Source organism: Phacochoerus africanus, chromosome 11, assembly GCF_016906955.1.
Source record: "Phacochoerus africanus isolate WHEZ1 chromosome 11, ROS_Pafr_v1, whole genome shotgun sequence".
Classification (NCBI taxonomy): domain Eukaryota; kingdom Metazoa; phylum Chordata; class Mammalia; order Artiodactyla; family Suidae; genus Phacochoerus; species Phacochoerus africanus.
The window spans coordinates 120902107-120926522 of NC_062554.1; the positions used below are offsets into that span (position 1 = coordinate 120902107).

At 38.2% G+C, this 24416-nt stretch overlaps 1 protein-coding gene across 3 annotated transcripts in view; it reads left to right on the top strand.

The window, feature by feature from the left end:
• The first annotated feature begins 3132 nt into the window (after positions 1-3132).
• The window catches only part of CEP350 (centrosomal protein 350), a 156549-nt gene continuing 135265 nt past the window's right edge, over positions 3133-24416 (top strand). For 2 of the 3 annotated variants that reach the window (XM_047751751.1, XM_047751753.1), the window contains exons 1-5: positions 3133-3270; positions 18968-19053; positions 20334-20380; positions 22322-22436; positions 23549-23708. In XM_047751751.1, coding sequence (XP_047607707.1) covers positions 18981-19053; positions 20334-20380; positions 22322-22436; positions 23549-23708 — 395 coding nt within the window. In that variant the 5' untranslated portion in view covers positions 3133-3270; positions 18968-18980. The remainder of the gene's footprint in view (positions 3271-18967; positions 19054-20333; positions 20381-22321; positions 22437-23548; positions 23709-24416) is intronic. The other variant, XM_047751752.1, reaches the window with a different exon arrangement.

Genomic DNA, 24416 nt, shown 5'->3' on the forward strand with positions numbered 1-24416 from the left:
CAAGGTAGACAACGGAAATCATTTGGGCAATAGAAATGAAAACCTAAATTAGAAAAGCAGTGGTGCAACTGGAAAAAAAAGGGACTAGGTAGAAGAAATATGTATTATTGGTATTTAGAGACAGTAGCTGATTGGGTAGAGCAAGGCATAGAGAAGACTATATCGTATTCTAAAATCTCTTATTTTATCAGTTCTCAAAGTATGTTTGCAATGACCACGAACAGGAATACAGGGCAGGAGGAAGAGCTGATTTTGTGGAACTGAGGAGAGGGAAAACAATAAACATAATTTGGGAGTTGGAGGTACCGGTGATTTCTGTATCTCTGTCTTCGTTATCTATGTGCAGATGGGTAAGACAATTGGAAATTCAGTCTGAAATCTGAGGCCAAGATCCAGTTATCCAAGAGAGTTGAGAGTCAAAGTTATAGTATGCAACAAAGAATATAAAGTTTAGAAAAATCCAACCTTGGTGTCTACTAGGAAGTAGTAGGAGTAAAAAGGAAGCCACATTGAATACCTGTGATGCACCTGGTGCCATGGAAACTACTGGGAAGGATAACAAACCTTTTCTCATTAAGCTCCCAGTCTTTTTCCAGAGATTAGTAACTTTTATGAAACTATAGGCAGTTAGTACAAAACAATTACTCAGGAGCAAATCTGTAGAGTACAGACAACAGGAGTTATGGGATGCTGAAAGGAGAGAAGTTGATGAGTTTGAGGCATTGTATTTTATTTATTTATTTTTTTTTGTCTTTTGTCTTTGAAGCATATGGAAGTTCCCAGGCTAGGGGCTGAATCAGGTCTACAGCTGCTGGCCTACGCCACATCCACTGCCAATGCCAGAACAAAACTGTCTCTGCGAACTACACTGCAGCTCACAGCAACACCAGATCCTTAACCCACTGAGCAGGGCCAGGAATTAAACCTACGTTCTCATGGATACTAGTTGGGTTTGTTACTGCTGAGCCACAAGAGGAACTCCAAGTTTGAGGCATCTTTGAGACAAGGGGAGAGCAAAGATCAGTACAAGATGTAAGAGATGGAAGTTGCACATGAGCTGGTATGAGAGTACATTGCTCCCCACACAGTAACAGGAACTTTTGGTATTTCCTCTGCCTTCCAGGAGGAAGCACTGGGGTGAAAAATATATGAACAGCCTTTGGAGTAAGGGAGACCTCAAATCTTACATCCGCCTTTTATTGATATTTTCATATTGGTCAAATTACTTAGCTTTTCAGAACCCATTTTCTCTTTTTTAAAAAAGTGAGTGTAAGGAGTTTCCGTTATGGCTCAGCGGGTTAAGGACCCAACTACTATCCATAAGGATGCAGGTTTGAGCCCTGGCCTCACTCAGTGGGATAAAGATCCAGTGTTGCCACAAGCTGTGGCATAGGTCACAGATATGGCTCAGATCTGGTGTTGCTGTTGCTGTACTGTAGCCTGGCAGCTGCAGCTCTGATTTGACCCCTAGCTTGGGAACTTCCATGTGCTGCTGGTGCAGTCCTACAAAGATAGAAAGAAAAAAATATAAGTATATAAGTATACTACTTAATAAGATGGTTGAATAAGTTCAGTGATAACATGTGAAAAACATCTATCCCACCGCCTCACACAGAAAGGTTGGGGGAAAACGTAAATTACTCTTTCCTTATCTTGTTTTTCTTGCTACCACTTGTACCACTGGGATACCCACATCTTCTGTTCTCTCCAGTGCAGCTTTCTGGAGACACATTTTTACTTATGTGCAGGATTTTTATACCTCTGTTTACCTCCTATTCAGACACAGTGGCCCGGCTCCCCTGCCCAGGAGTCACTTCTCACACTCACTTTGTGGCCTACATTGAGGGGACAGTTATTGCCTTCTGCTTTTAAGATCCATTCAACAAGCATTTATTGAGCATTTATTGATCCACTCAACAAGCATTTATTGTTCCAGTTACTGTGCTAGGCCCTGTTGGGGTATGTATATACGTATGTGTATACACACACACACACACACACACACACACACACACAGAGAGAAGAGAGAAGAAAGGAGGGAAAAGAGTTGTTAAGACACTTAAAGATGAGAAACAGTCTCTGGATAAATAGCTATATGAGTTCAGAAGGTGGAGGAAAGTGATGGGTGGAGAGCTTGTGTGCAGAAGGTGGCCTTATTTGCAGAAGAGATGTTATTTAAGCTAAGTCTTGAGAGATGACAAAATTCACCATGCAGAAGCTGGGAAAAAGGATAAAGATATTAGAAGACATGATGGTCACAGAATCTCTTAAAGCACAGTTGTATCAATGCCAACATCTAAAGCGAGGAAACTCCGTTTTCCTTGTTCTGAAGTCCTAAGCCATTAGAGTCCTTGCTGAACAGAATTGTAACCCTCGCGAATAAAACGGCTACAGTGACAGCAGTGGGAAACTGCCGCAGCCGCAGAGCTGCAATTACTCTAAAATTGACTGGGGTACAGAAGATTTATTTAGACAACCACTGGTGAAACATCGTAAACTTTGGGAAGCTGCAATTTTCTGACTTCGAGTTCATCCTTGTCACAACCTCAGCTTGTGTGTTTTTTTTTTTTTCCGGCCAGAGGGTAGAAATGCGCAGCCAGAGGCCCAATTAGCTTCAGATGAAGGAGGGCGGGGGGAGGGGTGGGGGAAGGTCTCCGCTGCGGATCTACTTTAGCTCCTCCTGAATCCTGCAAGGAGAAAACTTCGCCACACTAAACATGGCGCCATCAAGTGTCCTTTCTTCGTTTTTTTCTCACACTCACTTTTTGACCACACTCAACATGGCTCTAACAGAAGGTTGCATTCCTGTGGCAGCGTCTCGGGACAGTTCTCGCGAGGCTTGCCAAGACACCCGCCCCCACCACCCCGCGACTGCTCCCGCCCTGCCTCGCGCCGCCGCCACCGCCGCTGCCGCCGGCGCGGCTCCTCCTCCGTGTCAGTTGTTGGGCTGTAATGGCGACTGGGCCGCCGCTGCCGAAGTGACTCCCGGGCGGGGGAGCCGGGCCAGACCTGCGCCAGAGGGAACTGCAGAGAGCCGCAGCTCAGACGGTGGCTTGCTGTGGGGGAGGGGAGGCAGCTTTTCCGCCTCTCCTTCCTTCTCTGCAGACCGGCGGATCCCGGGAGCCGGTCTGAGGCGGGCACCCGGTGCGTCCCCAGAGCGGAGAGGCCAGGCCGGGCAGCCCTGGGGCCAGTCGGGGCGGCGTCACTGCACCCTCCGCCAGGCCCCGCGGGATGCACCGTGGGAGCCGAGGGCGGAGGCGACATTCTCAGGTGAGCTGCGGCAGGACCTGGCCGGGACCGCGGACGCTCGCTTAGCCTCTGCTGTCTCTGTCCGCGGTCCCGGGTCCCCGGCGGCGGTGAGAGGCGGGGCGGGGCGCGGGGAGCCCTGGCCCAGCTGGGCGTCCCCGTCGGGGGGCCTTCGTGGGTCCTGAGGCTTTGCTAGGAGGGCCATTCCGAGACCTGGGTTTTAGATCCCGCTGTTGCCGGCGGTAGACGGGATTTTCTTGCTCACCTGCCAGTGCCTGCGCCTCCTCCCCCGCCCCTTCTCTTTTTTGGAAGATGTGAGATACCTTTCGCCTTTGGTCTCCGGAGAAGTGACCCTTCTTCTTTCGGAGATCAGGCATATTTTGGGAAATTCCGGGGAACTGGCCCCCGTAGCAAGGATGACTAGTTTCTGTTCCTTTTTGGTGGGGAAAAACATTCTCAAGTATTAGGGAAAACTTTCATCTTCTGCTCCAGTCTGGCAGCTGCTGAATGTAGTCTGTCCGTTTATTCACCAGTGATGTAGGGGGAGATTTTAAAAGCTTGTACGCTTTGAAAGTTGTCAGTATTTTCCCCGCCCTCTTCTGAGTGGAGCCTAACAAGCTCAATGATATTTAGCTAATGTCACACATATGGGGTTGGAATTTGGCTGGCTATCCTAAAGGATAGGAAGTTGCACATAGGCATACATTTAAATGTGGTTTTAGTGTAGTAGCAAATCCTCCATGTAGGAAAAAAGGCTTTGTCAGGAATAGTGATCTGTATCCACCTATGTACCTACCAGCTTGTTTGGTTTTGATGGTGATTCTTGTTTTGAATTTGGAGAAGTCGTTAGTGCTTATGTTGCCATGTTAATGAAACCTCCTACAGCCCTGTATCTAAAAGGTTTTAAAGGAAAGGCTATCTTAGGCAGTACTAGTAAGAACTTGAAAAGGTTTGTAGAAGTAATGATAAAATACTCGTCATTTAAAACATTTCTTAGTTTAAAATTTTGTTTTTAAACAAGGCAGAATGCCGCTAATAACATGAGATTTTAACTTGGGGGATTGGTTGTTAGACCAGTGGTAGAAGTTACTTTAAGTCCATGGGCGTGTAATAATTAGTTTTGGTGCGCTAAACTGACCAACTCCATTCACTGTAATAAAAATGAATCTGAACCATTTGAACCTTCATTGCATTGACTTTGATGCTCTAATCAGAAAAATAAATATCAAGCTAGAATACATTGTATGTGTGGATAAATACATGTGTATCTCATCTTTTCCTAGTGAGTAGCTTGGGGCTTGTGTTTGTAATGATGGTGCGTTATAATACATAAACAATTTCATACATATGTGGAAGAATTTCTGTTTCTCTTTAGATATATTGGTGTGTAATGTTATGTAAGAGCATTAATACTTGAATAGCCAGCCTTCTGTGGGGTAGTCAGTTTTATGAGTTATGAAGTTCCTGGACCAGGTATAGAACCCGTGCCACAACAGCGACCAGCCGCTGCAGTGACAAGGCTGAATCCTTAACCCACTGAACCACAAGAGGACTTAACTCTTCTGTTGCCCATTTTGTAAACATACCATATCATGGACAGAAGAAAGATGAAGTCCCTAATGAATTTTGTTGCTTAATAGCTGTGAGTTACAGTAGGAGCAAAAAGAAATTGTTTGAAATAACTTACATCATTTTTTGGTGTGCTTCCATGTCAACTGTTTTATTTAGTCCTCATAGCAGTTTTGTCAGGTAGATTTGATAAATGTCCTAATTTTGAGTTGTGAAGATTGACACACAAAGTTCACTTATTATTGTGACTGATGCTCTTATTTCCGCAGATCTAGGACTTTAAAATTTTTCTACATTTACTTTTATTGAGGTATGACATTGGTTTCAGGTGTACGAAATAATGGTTCCGTCTTCGTGTATATTGCAAAGTGATCTCTGTATGTCTAGTTAATGTCATAATTAGTTTTATTTACAATTTCAGCAAGTAGTATTTTTGTTTGTTTTTAGGGCTGCACTCGAGGCATGTGGAAATTCTCAGGCTGGGGATCAAATCGGAGCTACAGGTGCCAGCCTACGCCACAGCCACAGCAATGCAGGCTCCGAGCCGCATCTGCGACCTACACCACAGCTCATAGCAATGCTGGATCCTTAACCCACTGAATGGGACCAGGGATCAAACCCGCATCCTCATGGATCCTAGTCAGGTTCGTTACCGCTGAGCCATGACAGGAACTCCCTGGGATTTAGTTTTTTAAATCAAAAAAAAAGTTAAGTTTTTCTTACTTTTTGACAGGCCACTGGTTCTTTATGTTGATGTCTGTTAGTTCTTTAAAAACATTAATGTTTCCATAGCATTACGTTAATTATTAAGATTGTCTGTTAACTGTTGTGCACCCAGTGCCTAGCACATAATAAAATAGTCAATAAATATTGGCTGACTAGAGAGTGGTCTTGACTAGAGAGTGGTCTTGGCATAATACTTAAACAGAAAAACCCACGTTAGTTTCATGGTTCCTAGGCACACATCAACTCTTAAGAATATACTTACTTCAGGGAGTTCCTGTCATGGCTCAGCTGTAACAAACCTGACGAGTATCCATGAGGAAGTGGGTTTGATCCCTGACCTGGCTCAGTAGGTTAAGGATCTGGTGTTGATGGGAACTATGGTGTAGGTTGCAGATGTGGCTCAGATTTGCTTTTGCAGTGGCTGTGGTATAGGCCAGCAGCTGCAGTTTGGATTTGACCCCTAGCCTGGGAACTTCCATATGCTGTGGGAGTGGCCCTAAAAAGCAAAAAAAAAAAAAATCTGCTTAGAATAAGCCACAGGTAGGTCCTGAAAACTTTATTGACTTTTAATGATTTGCTTAGGTGTTCTGGCAATAGGTATTGTAATTTAAAGAAAATGGGAGCTTTAAGACCCTGACCTGTTGTACTAGTACTATAATTATGGGCTTGTAATAACTTTAAGTCATTTCTTAATTACAGCATTGAGAGTTTTAAATCTTAAAGGTCAGGTAGTCCAGTTCCCACGTTTTATACCTAAGTAAACAAAGGATCATATAGAGGAAATATCTCACCCATAACTGGATGAAGATTCTACCACACAGCTCTTAAGTCTACATTTGTTTACTATGTCAGATAATTATCAAATCAGAGGATACTTGTGAACAAACTGGCAATCCCTTCTACATAAGTATTAATTAAAAACTCAAAACAGGCCTCTCTTTAAAAGAATCAAAAATACTTTTAAACGTAAAAATGATTCTTAGCCCTCTCCTCTATCTTTTGGACTATAAATTGGTACAATTGATCTTGGAAGGAAATTTGGCATTACCTATCAAAATTAAAAGTGCATATATTCTTTGATAGAGTCATTTCATTTTTTGGAGTTTATCTTACAGAAATTTTAACACAAGATCACAAGAACGAATCCATAGGGAAGTTCATTTTAGCATTATTACAAATAAATGTCAATAACATTTTTAAATAACAAAAAGTCCTAAATGTCCATTGGTAGAGGAATAGTTAAAATTATAGTATATTATGCTGTGAGGTACAATGCATTTGTTAGCAGATTGAAGGATATCTATACTTCATGAAAAGTAGATGAGTGTATCTTTGAGCACAGGGACCTAACAGTCAACTTTCTGGGTTCAAATCCTATTAGCTGTAACCATTAGCAGGTTACTTAAACTCATCTATAAGGTGGATATAATTATAGTTCTCACCTGACAGGACTGTTGTGCAAATTAAATGATTTAATAGTTAAGCCTTAAGTAAGCACCTCATAGGTATTTTCAATTACTATTATGTACTCACAAGGAAGAATGTTCATGATGTAATATTGAGTGAAAAATAAGTTGGATTGCTCTGGGGAATGTGATTCAATTCTGTAACATCAAACAAGTGCATAGGCAAAGGAGTGTAGTTTGATTTTGTTTTGATTTTGTATGTGCATAGGAAAAGCTCTGTAAGGATAGGCATTAAACTATTAGCTGTCCTTATCCCTGTGAGAGTGGATGACTTTTTTTACTTATATACTTTTGCGTTAAGTTCCACTTTTATAATTTTTGAAACTTTTATGAAAAAGAAAATATTGAGGCAGAATTTGTCTTCTATTATATAGCCATATAAATGTTTTTTGTTTGTTTGTTTGTTTTTAGGGCCTCACCTGTGGCATATAGAAGTTCACAGGCTGGGAGTCAAATCAGAGCTGTAGCCTCTGGTCTACACCACAGCCACAGCAATGCCAGATCCTTAACCCACTGAGCAAGGCCAGGGATCGAACCAGTGTCCTCATGGACAGATTCGTTTCTTCTGACCACGAACGGCAACTCCAGTGTATTTGTGAATATAGTTTTTCAGAGCTACATATTTCATCCGCAGAATATCACATGGTTAGATTCTATTGGAAAATGTTGTTGATGGAAAGTTAAAATTAATCTTTGAAAATTCCTAATAAATCTGTTTTTCTACTAGCTTTGTCACCTTACATCTCATGTCTTAATTTACAAAGTAAGCACGTAGATCGTTGTTTCTTAAACTCAGGATCCCACACTGTGCTGTTGTGTACCTTGGAGCACCATAGTAAACTCACATGGGGACTGTGGAATATTTTTAAATTTTTGTGGGAAACAGTAGTATTTGACAGCTGTGGGTTATCTGTAGGTTATTTTGACATCTGTGGGGCCATTGCTCAAACTATTAGTTTGATGTAGTATGCATGAGATTGTGTTACATTCCTTTTAGGGAAGTATGTCTTCCAAAACCTAGGTTTTGGGGTTGCTGTGATTAAAAAGCAAGTACTGTGCAAAAATCAGTGTGAAGCAGTAAATGAAAGTGGTGGTATCAAAAGTGATTTCAAAATTTGAGAAGTTATGTAATGTCTATTAGATGTACATGTACAATAAGTAATTGTTATTTAATCATTAAAATATTTCTTTTAATTTACATATCTTTTTCAAGCTGCTACTAAGTTATTAGGGCATAAACACTTATATCTTAACTACCTAATAACTGGAACTGTTAGGGTTTTTTGTTTTTTTTTTGACCTAGGAGTACCATAAAAAGAGTTATTGAGACACAAAGGGTTCTGTGAACTGAGAAAGCTTGGGAACCTCTTGAACCCTTTTGACGAGGATACCTATAATAAAAAAAAAAAAAGATGTTTTCATGGGGACATAATGTACATAGATAAGTATAAATCTATATAAAAAATCAAATGAAAATTTCACTAAAAAAAAAACCCATTAGCATTGTTAATACACTCTGTTTTTTTGTTTTTTTGTTTTTTTTTTGTCTTTCTTTCTAGGGCCGCACCCACGGCATATGAAAGTTCCCAGGCTAGGGGTCCAGTTGAAGCTGTAGCCACCAGCCTGTGCCATGGCCACAGCAACACCAGATCCAAGCCGAGTCTGCAACCTATACCACAGCTTATGGCAGTGCTGGATCCTTAACCCACTGAGCGTGGCCAGGGATCGAACCTGTGTCCTCATTTATGCCAGTCAGGTTTATTAACCGCTGAACCACAACAGGAACTCCCACCCTAATATTTTCAATTCAGTTCTGTTTGTCTTTATTTAAAAAATGCTCACTCCAACCTACCAGATGGATTTTTTTTTCTAAATCTACATCATGGTACTATTAAGCTGCATAGTTGAAAAACATCAGGCTATATGATCCCTGACTTCTAGCTCTAATATGTTTTGTTCTCAGATTAGCTATAAATGAAGTTAGACTACACTTGTGTAATAGATACATCTCTGAATATTCGTGTAGTTGCTACACTGTTTTTGGTATGATGAATTATTTAAAATTCTATAGAGAAATAACTATGTAAAGATCTTTTTCCAGATGAAAGGATGTTTTCATAACTATAGGAATCTGATTTATCTTTGATAAGTTTGGAGTTTGTTGATTTTTTAAAAAGTTCCTCCTGTGGCACATTGTGTCCAGGATCTGGCAGTTGTCATTGCAGCCTCTCTGGTCACTGCTGTGGCATGGGTTCAGTCCCTGGTTGAACTTCCACATGCCAAAAAAAAAAAAAAAAGTTAACCACTTAAAGTTTCTGTCGTTGTGAGTAGATTTGTAAAAGCTGCTTTGCAGTTGTGGCATCTCTCCCTTTTTAAAAGTAGATTTAAAAATCATTCATGAGTGATAACACTGGTTACAAGTTAATAGGCTTCATTTCATTCATGATTTTCATGTCTAAATAAATAAAGTAAGAGTATTTGTTTAAAAAATCCTTTTTAGTTTTGGTGTGTGTTTGCTTGTTTTTGGGTTTTTTGGGACATGTCTGTGGCTTATGCAAGTTTCCAGATTAGGGGTCCATTTGGAGCTGCAGCTGCCTGCCTACACCACAGCTATAGCAACACCAAGTCCAGCTGTGTCTGCAACCTACACTGCAGCTCATGGCAACACCAGATCCTTTAAACCACTGAGCGAAGCCAGGGATCTAACTCAAATCCTCACGGATACTAGTCGGATTCTTAAGCCTGCTGAGCTGCAATGGGAACTCCATTTTCATCTTGTTTTAAAGTATAAAATGTGTATGTACAGATATAACTATTATTTTTTATATGATGTAAGAAATTTTCTTACTGATGGTCAGCCTCTTCATATTATATGAAATAACTGTTTTTGTTTTTTTTGGTTGATTTTTTTTTTTGCCTGTTTGCATTTATGAATTGGATTCTGAGACTTATCAATGGGGTCATAATTCAGCAAACGGGTCTGGTGCACCTAGTGTGTGCTCTCTCCTGTGCATGGACTAGTGATATAAAGAGAAATAAAACAGCCTCGAAGTCCCATGTAAGGGACAAATATGTAAGTTGTAGGTAGAGGGGGGTACTGGGGCGGGGTAAGAGAGTAAGAGGGAAGATAAAGTGCTGTGACTCCACAAAGTGGGTGCAAGTGTACTGTGCCAAGAAGTCAGAGGCTTCAAGTGAAAGAAAAAGTTGTATTTGTTTCCTTAACAGTCTCTAAATTATCTAAATTACTGGAAGGAAACTTTTCAAAAGTATTTTTTCCTGTTTTTTTCTTCAGCATGTGATAAATGGATCTGTTTTAGAAAAGTTAAAAACATATCCACTGAAAAATCTGTCTCTTTTCCTGGATCCTCTCTCCTCCTCAGAGTTAACCAGTGTTAATGGTTTCTAATGTATCAGGAAAGCTTTTGTAGTGAAAAATTTCATGCTATAGGTCATAAAACAGTCCTGACTTGGAAACTATAAAACACTTCTGTGGGGATATATTCCTTGAAATTACTTTAGAAGAGTAGTTAAACTAATGGATATTCAGAATAACTAAATAGTAAAGTATAGACTTCTTAGGGTTTTAAAGTAAAACACTAGGGGTACCTTTAGTCAGGCTCTAGTTTAACTCTGTTTCATTGGGGACATTGTGTTCTTTGTAATCCTTACCCTGCTTCCTATAGTCCCAACTGGTGCCAAATGTTATAGTTTCTTCTGGATTTCCTGGACTATAGAGGTCATCCTTGTGTTTGTGAAAGTAGTTGTTGATGGTTGTATTTTATATGTAAAAAGAGGTGAGGCTAAATTTTCAGGTCTTTTGTTTTTGAATATTTTACTAGATTATGGGAATGTTGGTTATTCTGAGAATTTACATGACGCAGTGTAGTCAGTCTGATTTAGAGCTGGAATGTTTTCTACTTTTTCTAGCCTAGTCCCTACTAAATTTGTCTGTTTTATATTGAGACTGGATGGTATTACTGTTGCAGGGTTGTTGTTGTTTTTTTTTTCTTTCAACCTTTCAGGCAGAGACGGTGGTTACATAGGGTCTGATAGAGATGAAAGAACTGAAATGTAGCAAAAGTATGGAAAATACTCTCTGGGAGAGCCAGGAGAAAGAGAAAGTCATTTCTTTGATCTTTATCCCCAGTAACTGCACATAGTAGGAACCCAGTAAATACTTGAGCTGAAGGAGTCTGAGTGACTGAATGAGAGCACCGTCAGTGAATGTGAAAGGAAAATTTGCTACTCGAAGATAAATGAAAATTATGAATTTCAGAATGTCATCTTAGGAGTTCCCACTGTGGTAGAACAGGTTAAGTATCGGGTGTTGTTTGTGCCATGGCACAGGTTTGATCCCTGGTCCGGTGCAGTGGGTTAAGGATCTGGCATTGCCATAGCTGTGGTGTAGTCACAGCTGCAGCTCAGATTCGATTCCTGGCCGGGGAACTTTCATATGCTTCAGGTGTGGCCGAAAAAGAAAAATGCCATCTTAAATCTTTTTTGTGTATATGTATATACACACACACATGCATACATGATAGGTATAAGTCATCTTTTCTCAAACTTTTTGGTCATCAAGAAGACACGTTAGGAGTTACCATTGTGGCTCAGTGGATTAAATACCCGACATTGCCTCTGTGAAGATGTGGGTTTCATATTGTGGGCTATATCTATTGATATTTATTGTATTAGAAACATTTAAACATTAATTTATTTAAAACAACATAAACTCACATCATTAACACATTTTTAAATAAAAAATAATTCTTTTCCAAAACAAACAAAATTAGTGAGAAGAGTGGCATTGTTTGACATTTTTCAAATCTTTTTAACGCCTGGCTTAATAGAAGACATCTGGATTCCTATATCTTCTTCTGCATTCAATCTGTTGTGATATCATATATCATGTAGTCTTTGGGAAACTCCACTATATACAGTCCCAAGAGAATGAGAATGAAAAATACAAATAATGTCTTGATATTATTACAGAAATAGTTTTGACTTTAAATAGACACCCTTGAAAAGGTCTCGTAGACCCTCACAGATGCTTGGACCACACTCTGAGAACTGGTGGTACAGATGATAAATTTAGGGTAGAAAAGGATCGTAGAGGTCATATAGATAATTACCTCTTGTGGATGTTTCTTGCTTCTGCAATTGGAGTGACAGAGGGAATGCTTCAGGTTTGTTTTTTGGGAATAATTATGAGTTGGTTTCTGGATATGATGAGTTGGATGTGCCTTTGAGATTTCTGAATAAGCAGTGGGGCTATGTGAGTTAGGATATGAGAGATAAGATCTGACCATCATTTCAGAAACCAGTAACATAGAATCCACGTCACTGTATTGTTCTTTGTCTCCTAACTATACTGCAAGCTTAACTTTCAGAATACTTTTACTATTCATTTAAGTGATCAAAGAGTTTTATTTTCGTGTCCAGTTTGCAGTGAGTTTAAGTGTCATATTATAAAGAAGTTGTTTCATGTAAAAGTCAAAGCATAAATGAATAGTACTGCTTTGTTCAGATTAAAGTCAAGTATCACAAGGACTAAAAAACTACATTTGATGGGGTAAAATATAAGTGAAAGGTCCAGACAGTGGCCTCAAAAATAAAAACGGTGTATGTGTGTGTATGGGAAGGAAAGGAGTGCGCAAAAGCAGGGGGAAGTGGGGGCAGGGACAGACAGCTAACTTACAACAGTTACTGAAGGATGACTCTAACTTGCCATAGAAAGTGGAAACATGATTTTTTTTTCTTTTTCTTTTTCTTTTTTCTTTTTGGTCTTTTTAGGGCCCCATCTGCTGCATATGGAGGTTCCCAGGCTAGGGGTCGAATCAGAGCTGTAGCCTCTGGCCTACACCACAGCCATAGCAATGCCAGATCTGAGCCACGTCTATGATCTACACCACAGCTCATGGCAATGCCAGATCTGACCCACGTCTGTGATCTACACCACAGCTCATGGCAATGCTAGATTCTTAACCCGCTGAGCGAGGCCAGGGATCGAGGCTGCTGCGTCCTCATGGATATCAGACAGATTTGTTTCTGCTGAGCCATGATGGGAACTCTTGGAAACACAGTTTCATTAAAGCTATAGTAAATGACATAAAACGAGTTCAAAGCGATATAAATAAAAAGCATTTATAAATCAAATAGGATGCAACTTAAAAAAACTGCTTGATAGCAAACATAATCTAAAGCCAACAAGGAGTCTATATTTCATGAATCACCAAAACAGTCACTTCATATAAGAAGTACAAAGGCTCAGAGAAAACTAATAATAGCTGAGAAATTTTAAAGAATTATATTTACCATTTAACTTTCCCTCTTATTATGCAGGCTAAGAGTTCATAAAGAGGGAGAATGGGAAAAGAACAGAAAAGGTAATTTTTAGAGGGAAGGAGCCGTAAGAAAACCTCACCTATTTCAGTATTTCTTCATCTCTAAGATAAATAAAAAAGAAAAAAAAAAAAAGGAAAAGAAGAAAAAGATTTACCTGCCTCCAGATTTTCTCAAGAATCTTCAACGATTAATTATTCTCTCATACATATCTCTAGCTTCCTCTCCTCTGAGATTCTTCCTGTCAGCATTTATACTTAATCAAGCCTACTTAAAACAAGCACAGAAATCTCTCAACCCAGCACTCTCCTCCACTAGTGCTCTTTTTCCTTCACAAACTTCTCAAAAAAACAAAAACAAAAACAAAAAACCCCAAATTGGTTGAATACTCTCAGTCTGCGTTGAGATACTTTTCAGTCATTCATTATTCAAGCCATTCCAGTGTAGTTGCTGCCCCCATTTCTTCATATTTAGCTCTCACTAAACTCCACCAAAGACCTCTTCACCTCTAAATCTAATGGGCATTTTCAAATAACCTGCATGGCCTTTTGGCAGCATTCATCACATTTGACTATTCTCTTGAAACACTATACTATGATTTTCCACCTCCTCTCTAGTTCTCTTTGTCAATCTCTTTTGCTAGCTAGGCCTCTTTTAAATCTTCAGGTTCAAGAGGGTTTGACCTTGGGCTCTTTTCTAACACTACACTTTATCCCTGGGTGACCTCACTCATGCCCAAAGCTTCAAATACCATCTATGCCAATGACTGCCATTATGTGAATGACCATTAGAGGCTTTCAGAGGTTTGAGAGAGATCTAGATTTAATTTCCAGTTCTATTAGCTGAATAACCTTGGACTAGTTCCATAGCCTATCTGATACTGTTTCTTCATCAGTGCAATGAATATATGGATAGTTGCCTCATGAGATTGGAAATAATGTATGGAAAACAATGTCCCACATAAAATAAACATGGAAAATATTAGGTATGATTATTATTATCTGTTGTCTTCTTTATGGTCATCCCCCATAGTGTTAGAGGTCTTCAATTTTGGCTTCTGGTTTAAAAGGATTGTTGCTATCATGTGTTCTGGAGCTTTAGAAGAGAGTTGTTCTCAGGTGGTTGGGGAATGGGATTAGTTTTCTCTACTAATACTTATCTTTATGGAATCAACAGTGTTTTGGAGCTTCTGGCTTCACAAAGTAGACTTGAAGATGATCTCTAGAGCTATAGTTCTCAAAGCTCACGGTGCATTGGGATCCCTATAGACTTTTAAAAATGCAGGGTTTTCGCTTCTTCTCAGACCCACTGATTTCAGAATCTCTCGGGGGTAGAGCCTTGGCATCTGTTTTTAACATGTTACCTAGATGGTGGTTCTTCTAGAGCTGCTTGAGAAAATGTGCTCAGGAGATAAGAACTCTGTAGCTGCTTGGGGGAAGGTGTTGCATGGCTGCTCTGAAACAGTGGGAATGATTGTGAATGTAGCTAGGAGTTATTTCGGAGAGATTATAGGCATAAAAACTAGTTGCAGAGGTTGAGCATAGGGAGTAATGATTTTAAAGCATAATATTTAAAAGATATTTAAATACAAAGGATGTTTTCTGTGTGTCCCTATTTGCCATGCATTAAACAGTGAGTGGGTATGATGACTATGACTAAAGGTGCATTTTGACATGTTATACTGGCATTTTAAGATTCATGTTTTGTGGTTTATTTTTTTAATTTTTTGTTATTTTATTTTTTAATAGTTATTTCTGTGGTTTATTCTTATACCTGTTTATATCACGTGCTCATTTTTTAAAAAAAAGAAGCCAAGCATATTATTATGTTTCACCAAGTGTGTATTCATCCATGTATATATGTGTGCATCTGTATATACATGTATATTTATGATTATATTGCATATCTGTGGTAAAGGTCTATTATAAACATGTGTACATATGAATAGTAGATATTAAAATAGGGGAATTAAAGCTGAGGAGGGGAGGAGAGGAAGGCAGATAAGAGATTAATGTAGAAAATAGAAGAGGGGAGTTCCCATCGTGGCTCAGTGGTTAACGAATCCGACTAGGAACCACGAGGTTGCGGGTTCGGTCCCTGCCCTTGCTCAGTGGGTTAACGATCCGGCGTTGCCGTGAGCTGTGGTGTAGGTTGCAGACGTGGCTCGGATCCCGCGTTGCTGTGGCTCTGGCATAGGACGGTGGCTACAGCTCCAATTAGACCCCTAGCCTGGGAACCTCCATATGCCCAAGTGGCCCAAGAAATGGCAAAAAAAGACAAAAAAAAAAGAAAAAGAAAATAGAAGAGGGAAAAATATAGAAGAAAATATATGAATGGGTAAAACAAGTATACTATTAATATTTGAAGAGAGTATGCCATATTTGTTTTTTAGAGAATGAATATAAATATTTCCCTAATTTTAAGCAAATTTGTTTAAATGAGACTATACTAGTGAATGAAAGAATTGGAGATGATAATAGAGGAAAAAGAGTATTAGGAACCCCACCTCCCCCTTTCAGCTCACATTAACCTGGGATTTTAGGAGAGGGAATGGTATGGTATGGGTTTTAAGAGGAGAAGTATATTGCTTCCTGATTGAAGTAATTGAATATGATCTTGAACAGTGGGACTAGACTTCTCATTCCATTTATTTCAATTTCCATGTTAGGATTCTGGCTTCTGACTGTCCATTGTATCTTGGAAGTTTTGTTACTGGGTTTCAGTATAGGTTAGAATGAATTTAGGTCTTTTGAGGATGGGCACTCAAAACATCACCATACTTCCAGAATCAGAGAACTTGATTGCTAACAGACACAGAATTCTTAACAAGGCAGATGTGTTTGCCATACTGTAGCCTGATAGCACAGGTACCCCTCTAGTGATTCCCACAAAGGATCTGTTCAGCTGGAGCCATACCGTTCCCCTCTAATCCAAGAAACACTAGGATTTTTTGTGCGGTTTAAAGCCATGGGTCTAGTTAGTTAGTCTTTTGCCTGAGTAGCTGGGAGAAATGTCTTCCTTTTTTTCTGATGACCACATCTGCAGCATATGAAGTTTTTGGGCTAGGGATTGAATCTGAGCTGCAGCTGCTGTAACACCAGATCCTTGAACCCACTGCACCAAGCCGGGGAATTGAACCTGCACCTCCTCAGTGACCCGAGCCTCTGTGGTTGGATTCTTAACCCACTGCACCACAGCAGAAACTCCTGTCTTCTCTGAGTGGTTTCTGCAGTTCAGTGAATCTAGATGACAGTGTTTTATTGTTCCAGTTTAACTGCTCATTGCCTTGTTCATGTCCAGAGAGTGAATAAATGAACCCAAATACAGTTTATACATAGTTCTTTTTTTCTTTCTTTTTTTTTAGGGCCGCACCCTGACTTGTACTCTGAAAACCGTAAGACATCAATGAAAGAAATTAAAGACACAAATAAATGGAAAGATATATACCATATTCATGGATTGGAAGAAATAGTATTATTTTAAAAAGTCCATGCTACTCAAAATAATCTACAGATTCAGTGCAGTCCCTGTCAGAATGCCCATGGTATTTTTTTTACACAACTAGAGCAAATAATCCTACAATTTGTATGGAACCGGAAAGATAACAGTTTTGAAAGATTAGATTCCCTTCTTTCTATGAAGAGATTTTTTTCATTGTATTTATTCCTCAGTGACTCTTTTTTTCTATTATTATAGAAAATGGTCATATTTTACATATATTCTTATGTGAAGAATGGATGAAAATACATTCTATTAATAACACTCATTGGGCCTGGAATAACCAGAGATTTTGAAAGGTGTCTTATTGAAAAATTGAGGTCCTTCATGAGACTAGACGTATTATAGAACTGAATTGAAACTATAGGTATAAACCTAAACCAGGATATAATTATTTTTTATTACTCAAATGAATTTATCCAATCTGTAGTTGTATAATGATCATAACAATCCAATTTCACAGGATTTCCATCCCACAGCCCAAGCACATCCCCCCACCCACCAGAATATAATTATTTCATGTTATCTGAAAATACTTTGAAATATAATATACATTGAAAAAGTATATAAGTTTACAGTTTGATAAAGTGTTGTAAACTGAGCATACCCACACAATCACCCAAATCAATAAACAATACTATTAGTACTTCAGAAGCCCTTCCTTGCTTCAGTTCTAATTATGCCCCAAAAAAACCCACATGTGTAATGACCGTCCTTACTTCTAAAACAATGGACTGCTTTTGCCTGTTTGATACTTAAAAAATGGAATTATGGGAGATCCTCTTGTGGCGCAGTGGAAATGAATCCACCTAGGAACCATGAGGTTGTGGGTTTGATCCCTGCCATTGCTCAGTGGGTTAAGCTGTATTGTAGGTCGCAGACACGGCTTGGATCTGATGTTTCTGTGGTTGTGGCGTAGGCTAGCAGCTGTAGCTCCAATTCGTCCTCTAGCCTGGAAACCTCCATATGCTGCAGATGATGTTTCTCTTTGAGTCATGATATATTTTCTCTCTCTCGCTCTCTTTTTTTTTTTTTTTTTGAAACAGAGAAAAGTTTATTGTAGGGCCAGGCAAAGAGCATCTTTGGCTCATGCTTAAAAGACCCAAACTCTAGTTTTTTTCTTTTTTTAAATTTTTAAAAAATTGTGGTAAGATACACATAACATAAAGTTGACCTTTTATCTTTTTTTCTGTGTACAGTTTAGTAGTATTAAGTACAGTAATATTGTTGTTTATTCATCGTAACCACCCCATCTCTAGAACTCTTTCATCTTGCAAAACCGAAATTCTGTACTCATTAAACAATGACTCTATTTTCCTTTTCTCCAAGCCCCCGTTACTTTCTGTCCTCATGATTTTGACTGCTCTAGGTACCTCATATAGTATTTGTCCTTGTAACTAGCTTATTTCACTTAGCATAATGTTCTCAAGGTTCATTTATTATAGTGTATGTGAAAATTTCCCTCCTCTTTAAGGCCGAATGTATACAGCACATTTGACTTTTCTTTTGTTGATGGACTCTTTGGTCACTTCTGCCTTTTTTTTTTTGGTTGGCATGTGAAAGTTTGCAGGCTAGAAATCAAACCCATACCACAGCTGTAACCAGAGCTACAGCAGTGACAATGCCAGATCTTTAACCTGCTGAGCCGCAAGGGAACTCTTCATCTTTTGATTATTTGGACAGTGCTGTGAACATGAGTATATATCCAAATCTTTTCAAGACTCTGCTTTCAATTCTTTGGTTCTAGACTGTATTATAATTTTATTTTTAATTTTTTGAGGAACTGCCCTTCTCTTTTCCATAGCAGCTGTACCATTTTCCATTCCCACAAACAGTGTCCAAGAGTTCCAATTTCTCCATATTTTAGTCAACACCTTTTTTGAGGGGGTTGTTTTTTTTTTTTGGTAGTAGCCATCCTAGTTTGTGTGAGGTACATGATATAATTTTTAATGGTTTAGTTTTTTAAGCAAAAATAAAGTTATTAGATTATCAGGAACTCTTGAGAGGTTATAAAGCTAACTTTTAGAGATGACAAAATTCTGGCTTTCGCAAAAGGCAAGATAAGTTTTTTCCACTAATATTTTAATATTGATTTTGAGTAAATGCTGATGATGTGGTTGCAGGTAAATTGGCAGGATGAGGAGCAGCAAATCAAAAGAGGTGCCTTTACCAAATCCAAGAAACTCTCAAAGCACGGATACTCTTCAAGGTATGATTTGTTTTTTTTAAAAATGAACTTAATGCTTTATTTAGGCATATGCCTAAAAATCTGGGCTAATCAGTGCATGAAAATTATACATATGCTTTGATTTATAAGCAAGTGGATAATCTTTAAAATTCAATTTTGTTTTAAATATTTAAAATACCTTACCTTCTAAGGCACTCAGTAGTAAACTGTTTTGTAAAGGAGACCGTCCTTTAAAAAAAAAATCACTTTGTGTGAAATTAGTCATATATGGTAGCTTACAAATCCTGACTTAAAGTCAATAAATGGTATCATGTAGCTCCCAATGTAGTTACAGATCTATAGTACGCAGATAACAAAAATAGTAGTCTCATTGAACTCTTTTTTTCTTTTAATGACGTATTTGGGGTAACTATAATTTAGGGCATGGTATATATGTATTTACTTTTTAGGGCTGCACCATGGTGTATGGAAGTTCCCAGGCTAGGGGTTGAATTGGAGCTATAGCTGCTGGCCTTTGCCTCAGCCACAGCAATGGCCAGATCCGATCTGCGTCTGTCACCTACACCACAGCTCACAGCATCGCCGGATCCTTAACTCACTGAGCAAGGCGAGGGATTGAACCCGCATCCTCATGCATATTAGTTGGATTCATTTCTACTGTACTACAGCGGGAACTCCAGGGCATGATATTTTTTGAAGGACATTGACAAACTGGAGTACATCTCAAGCAAGATTATTGGGTTTGTGAGGGGTTTGAAAATCATGTCACATGAGGAACATTTGGAAGAAACGAAAATATTTATCCTAGAGAAGGATGATTCAAGGTAAATATATGGGCTTATAGTCCTTGAAGGTCTATTATCTGATAGAGTAAATAAATGTTACCTTTGTTTCTACTATTATATCAAAGGTTGGGGTAGTTTTCTAATATTTTCATATTATAATATGAAATAGAGTATAATACAAGATTTTGTATTTGTTCAGCTCATTGGGATAAACTGAGGATATTGCTTATTGATGGAGATGTCTGATGGGCGTGTATGTGGGGATGTTAGTCCAGTTGTCCTAAGGACTAATGGGATCAGTGTCTAATACAACTCTAAACCATGTATCGGGAATCTTGCCTTTACTGGGTGGGAGAGAAATCATGTTTTGGTTCAATATAATAAAGTGCTTGCTGAGGAATAGTTCCGCCTAATAAAGTGGTTCTTAAACTTTTGAGTGCATTGGGACCTTATTAAAATGCAGATTCCAAGATACACTTCAGAGCTTCTAATTCAGTAAATATTAATGTTGCCCAGCAGATGTAACTACGACATGGGATGCACTTTCTCAGACCAAGGCTGCTGTAAGTAGTTATAGGTTCCATTTATTTATTTCTGATTTAAAATTGATTTCCTGTTATGATTGAATAGATCCAAGATTAAAATTTTTTTCTACAGTGCTTTTTGATAAGAAAATAAAGTTAGAAATTTCAGTAAGAAGTTATTTACTATATATGTCAAAATGAACATTAATGATAACTATTTTTTTTGGTCTTTTTAGGGCCACATCCTCAGCATATGGACGTTCCCAGGCTAGGGATCAAATCAGAGCTGTAGCCACTGCCATATGCCACAGCCACAGCAGTGCCAGATCCGAGCTGCATCTGTGACCTATACCACAGCTCATGGCAACGCCAGATCCTTAACCCACCGAGCCTTTGTCCTCATGGATACTAATCAAATCATTTCCGCTGAGCCACCACGAAACTCCAATGACAGCTATTAAATAGAGAAGCAGTAAATAGTTATCATGAACATTAATACTATGGCACATAAAATCTTCAAATAATTTGTTATTCTTTAATAAATTTGCTCATTTGGTGTATTGAGATGAAGTTTAAAACATAGCATGTATTTGAGAATGTGAGGCTGTATCTATGTAGAAGGCTCAGGGTCAGAGAGGAAATGAAAGGAGCAGCTTTTCCCTGAGTAGACTGTGAGTTACCTCCTCTTTTTTGTGTCAGTGATAGTCTCTTTTCTCTTAGCACTGCTGAAGGGAAATGATTATGGGCAACTCTTCTCATTTGTGTTCTGTCCAATCATGTCTGGAGTTTAGGAATCCAGATTTGACAAGTGACGCATAGCTCCTTCAAAGAGAGGCACTTTGCTTTTTCATTTGCTCTCTAGGCAAATTACTTTTTTAGTGTATATAAATTCAGGTAGAATACAAAAGAAAACAAATGTATGTATGCTATTTTCTGTCCCCTAAATCTTTTGAACTGGTTTGAAAGTCAGTCTGGAAAAGAAGTTTTGGTCATAATGCAGAGTCAGATTTTGGCTCCATGAATAGAGCAATCAATATATATTTTTATCTCTTCTGTGTGAGCCCTTATACATCTACAATGTAGGAATAGTTTTTATCTCCAGTTTGATTTAGAGCTATACTAATTTAAATTGTTAATAGTAGTTTTTCTTTTTTTAAAAAAACTATTGAGTTTTTAAAAAGCTTTTTTTGGGATGAAAATGGTTCATAATTTAAATGGTAGAAAAAGCCTGATACAGAACTACTGATATACAAACGATTATTCCAATTTTATGAGTATATTGCCATCTGCAAAATATCTGAAAGAAGATAAATCAGAATTTTACATGAAGTTTTTATCTCTATGTGGTGGAATTTTGATAATTTCATTTTTTTCTACTTTTTTGAAAAAAAAAGTTTTTTCAAAGGATCCTTTTTTTTTTTTTTGTCTTTTTTAGGGCCAAACCTGTGGCATGTGGAGGTTCCCAGGCCAGAGGTCCAATTGGAGCTGTTGCTGCTGGCCTATGCCAGAGCTATAGCGACGCCAGATCCGAGCCACATCTGCGACCTACATCACAGCTCACAGCAGCGCATTCCTACACCACAGCCGCTGCAACACCAGATCCGAGCCGCATCTGTAACCTACATTACAGCTTGTGGCAATGCCAGATCCTTAACCTACTGCGCAAAGTTAGTGATCAAGCCTGCATCTTCATGAATACTAGTCAGGTTCTTAATCTGCTGAGCCACAATGGGAACTCCTTCAGACTCTTCAATTTTCTTATCTAAATTTGGGCAGCATTGGGCCAGTTAGTATGGCTTAAGTAGTAAATAATGGAAAAACTATTTTTTAAAAATAAAGCATTCCTGAGTTTTTTTTTTCTGTTGGAGAGAGAAAAAATAGTTGGTGTTGGAAAAAATAGTTTTAAATAACTAATTAAATTGATGGTAGCTGGTTTATTTACAGAATTAACATTTTGTTTTGATGGTGTTTAAACTTTAGCTGAGACACATTGAAAACAAATTAGAAGTAGCCCCTACGAGTACAGCTGTATTTGATTCTGTCATGGATACCAAGAAATCTTCTGCAAGTGCTACCAGAAAAATAAGTAGAAAAGGTATGTATGAGGTTGATTCCAAATATATAAATATATTAAATATGAATTTTTATATTTTGTTTCAATTGAATTTCTTCTTTAAGTCCCATGTATTTCCTTGCTCTTTAGTCACAGACTGTATACCTCATCAGTATTTTACTTTTTTCCCTTTGGTACTGACTAGTTGTGAAGCAGCCTTGTATTCAGTGGCTATAGGTGATGTTTCCACCATCTTTTCATCAGGGACTTTAGCATCACTGGATCATCTTTGACAGAGAGTTTTCATTTGTTTTTAGTGTGAATTTGATTTTGAGTCTTTAAGGTTGTGTATATCTTTTTTTTTTTTCTTAATTCACAGGTATATCCCTTGAAATTTAGTTGTTTTAAGATTTATATTTTTTTGTTGGGGTTTAAAATCAGAATTGGAATATCTGTTTTGCAGATACCCTCATAAATTGACACAGTGTAAATATTTTCTTTGGTTACCTTTCATGGATTTAATTCTGTGGTTGCTTAATTGGTGAGCTAAAACCTGCAGGTTGGTGCTTTCTACTGAAACTCATTTAAAAAAAAATCTGTGAGACTGTTGGATTTTTAATTGGATACATTTTTTTGAGTGAGAGCCTTTGTTGGAAAGAAATTTTATTATTGATATATGTATGTAAGTATATCTTTTTTAAGGCTGCTCCTGCGGCATATGGAAGTTCTCAGGCTAGGGCTTGAATCAGAGCTATAGCTGACAGCCTGTGGCACAGCAACAGCAGTAGAGATCTGAGCCACATCTGCAACCTATGCTGCGGCTCACAGCAACACTGGATCCTTAACCCACTGAGCGAGGACAGGGATCAAACCCACATCCTCATGGATACTAGTCTGGGGTTCATTACCACTGAGCCATGATGGAAGCTCCCAGAAAGGAATTTTATATGTAGAAATTTATTTTGTGTTGTATGCTCAAAATACAGCCTTTCTCTACAGATTGAATTATTGTAATAAGTTAACCCGAATTTTTTCCACCTTACATAATGTCCACCTAGAGGTTAGATACCTAAATCATTTTCTTAAATACTAGTCAAATTCAGAGACAGTCATATTTTATATTATATATTCTCATAGATTTCTTTTTTCTTCAGATGGTAGATACCTGGATGATTCTTGGATTAATGCTCCAACCTCCAAATCTTCTAAATCACGAAAAGAGAAATCTCGTAGTCCTCTCAGAGCTACCACCCTGGAGAGTAATGTAAAGAAAATTAATCGTGTGGAGTTTCGTGAACCTTTGGTTTCTTACAGGTTAATGTTTTTTTTCCTCCAGTTATCATATAGGGTTAGCCTATAGTGTCTATGGTAAGATTATAGTTTTTCTCAGTTTTTCATAGCCCTTTGGATCTGGTATTACAACCTTTTTCATTTTCTAAAATGATAAAATCTTTTATATTATGAAATGCTGGCTTTTTTTTCTTTTACAAATTGAGTATTTGTTGAGAAGTAGTAATATTTGCTCCAGGCCACTGTCATTGTAATAAATATGTTTCCTACAGACAATTTTTTCAGTTTCTGAAATGTGAACTTTTTTCCCTTATAGCTCAGATTGGGTGCTCTACATAGTGAAATTTGTATTGCTGAATTTTCTTGTTCTTTTTTTTTTTTTTTTGGTAGCATTAATCAGTTATATAAAATTCCTTTCTCCTTGAGAATGTGAGTTGGTTTGTTGTTTTATTTTGTTGCCAATGGCTCCTTTCAGCAGTTTGATCAGATTTCAAGATTGATATATGAATTTGAATAGTATGGACAGTGTAAAATGCTTTGCATTTTTGTTAGCTAATTTAGAATATTCAGCAGATAAAATTAGAGATTTTTGAATTTGAGGGACATTATACTAATGGTGGAAATCTGTTCATGCAGTTAGGATAGCAAATAGTGTTAGGTAATGGACACTGGACCTTATAGTTCTTAGTTTCATTTATAAGCATTTTTAGTAGTTTAACATGTCTATTAGTA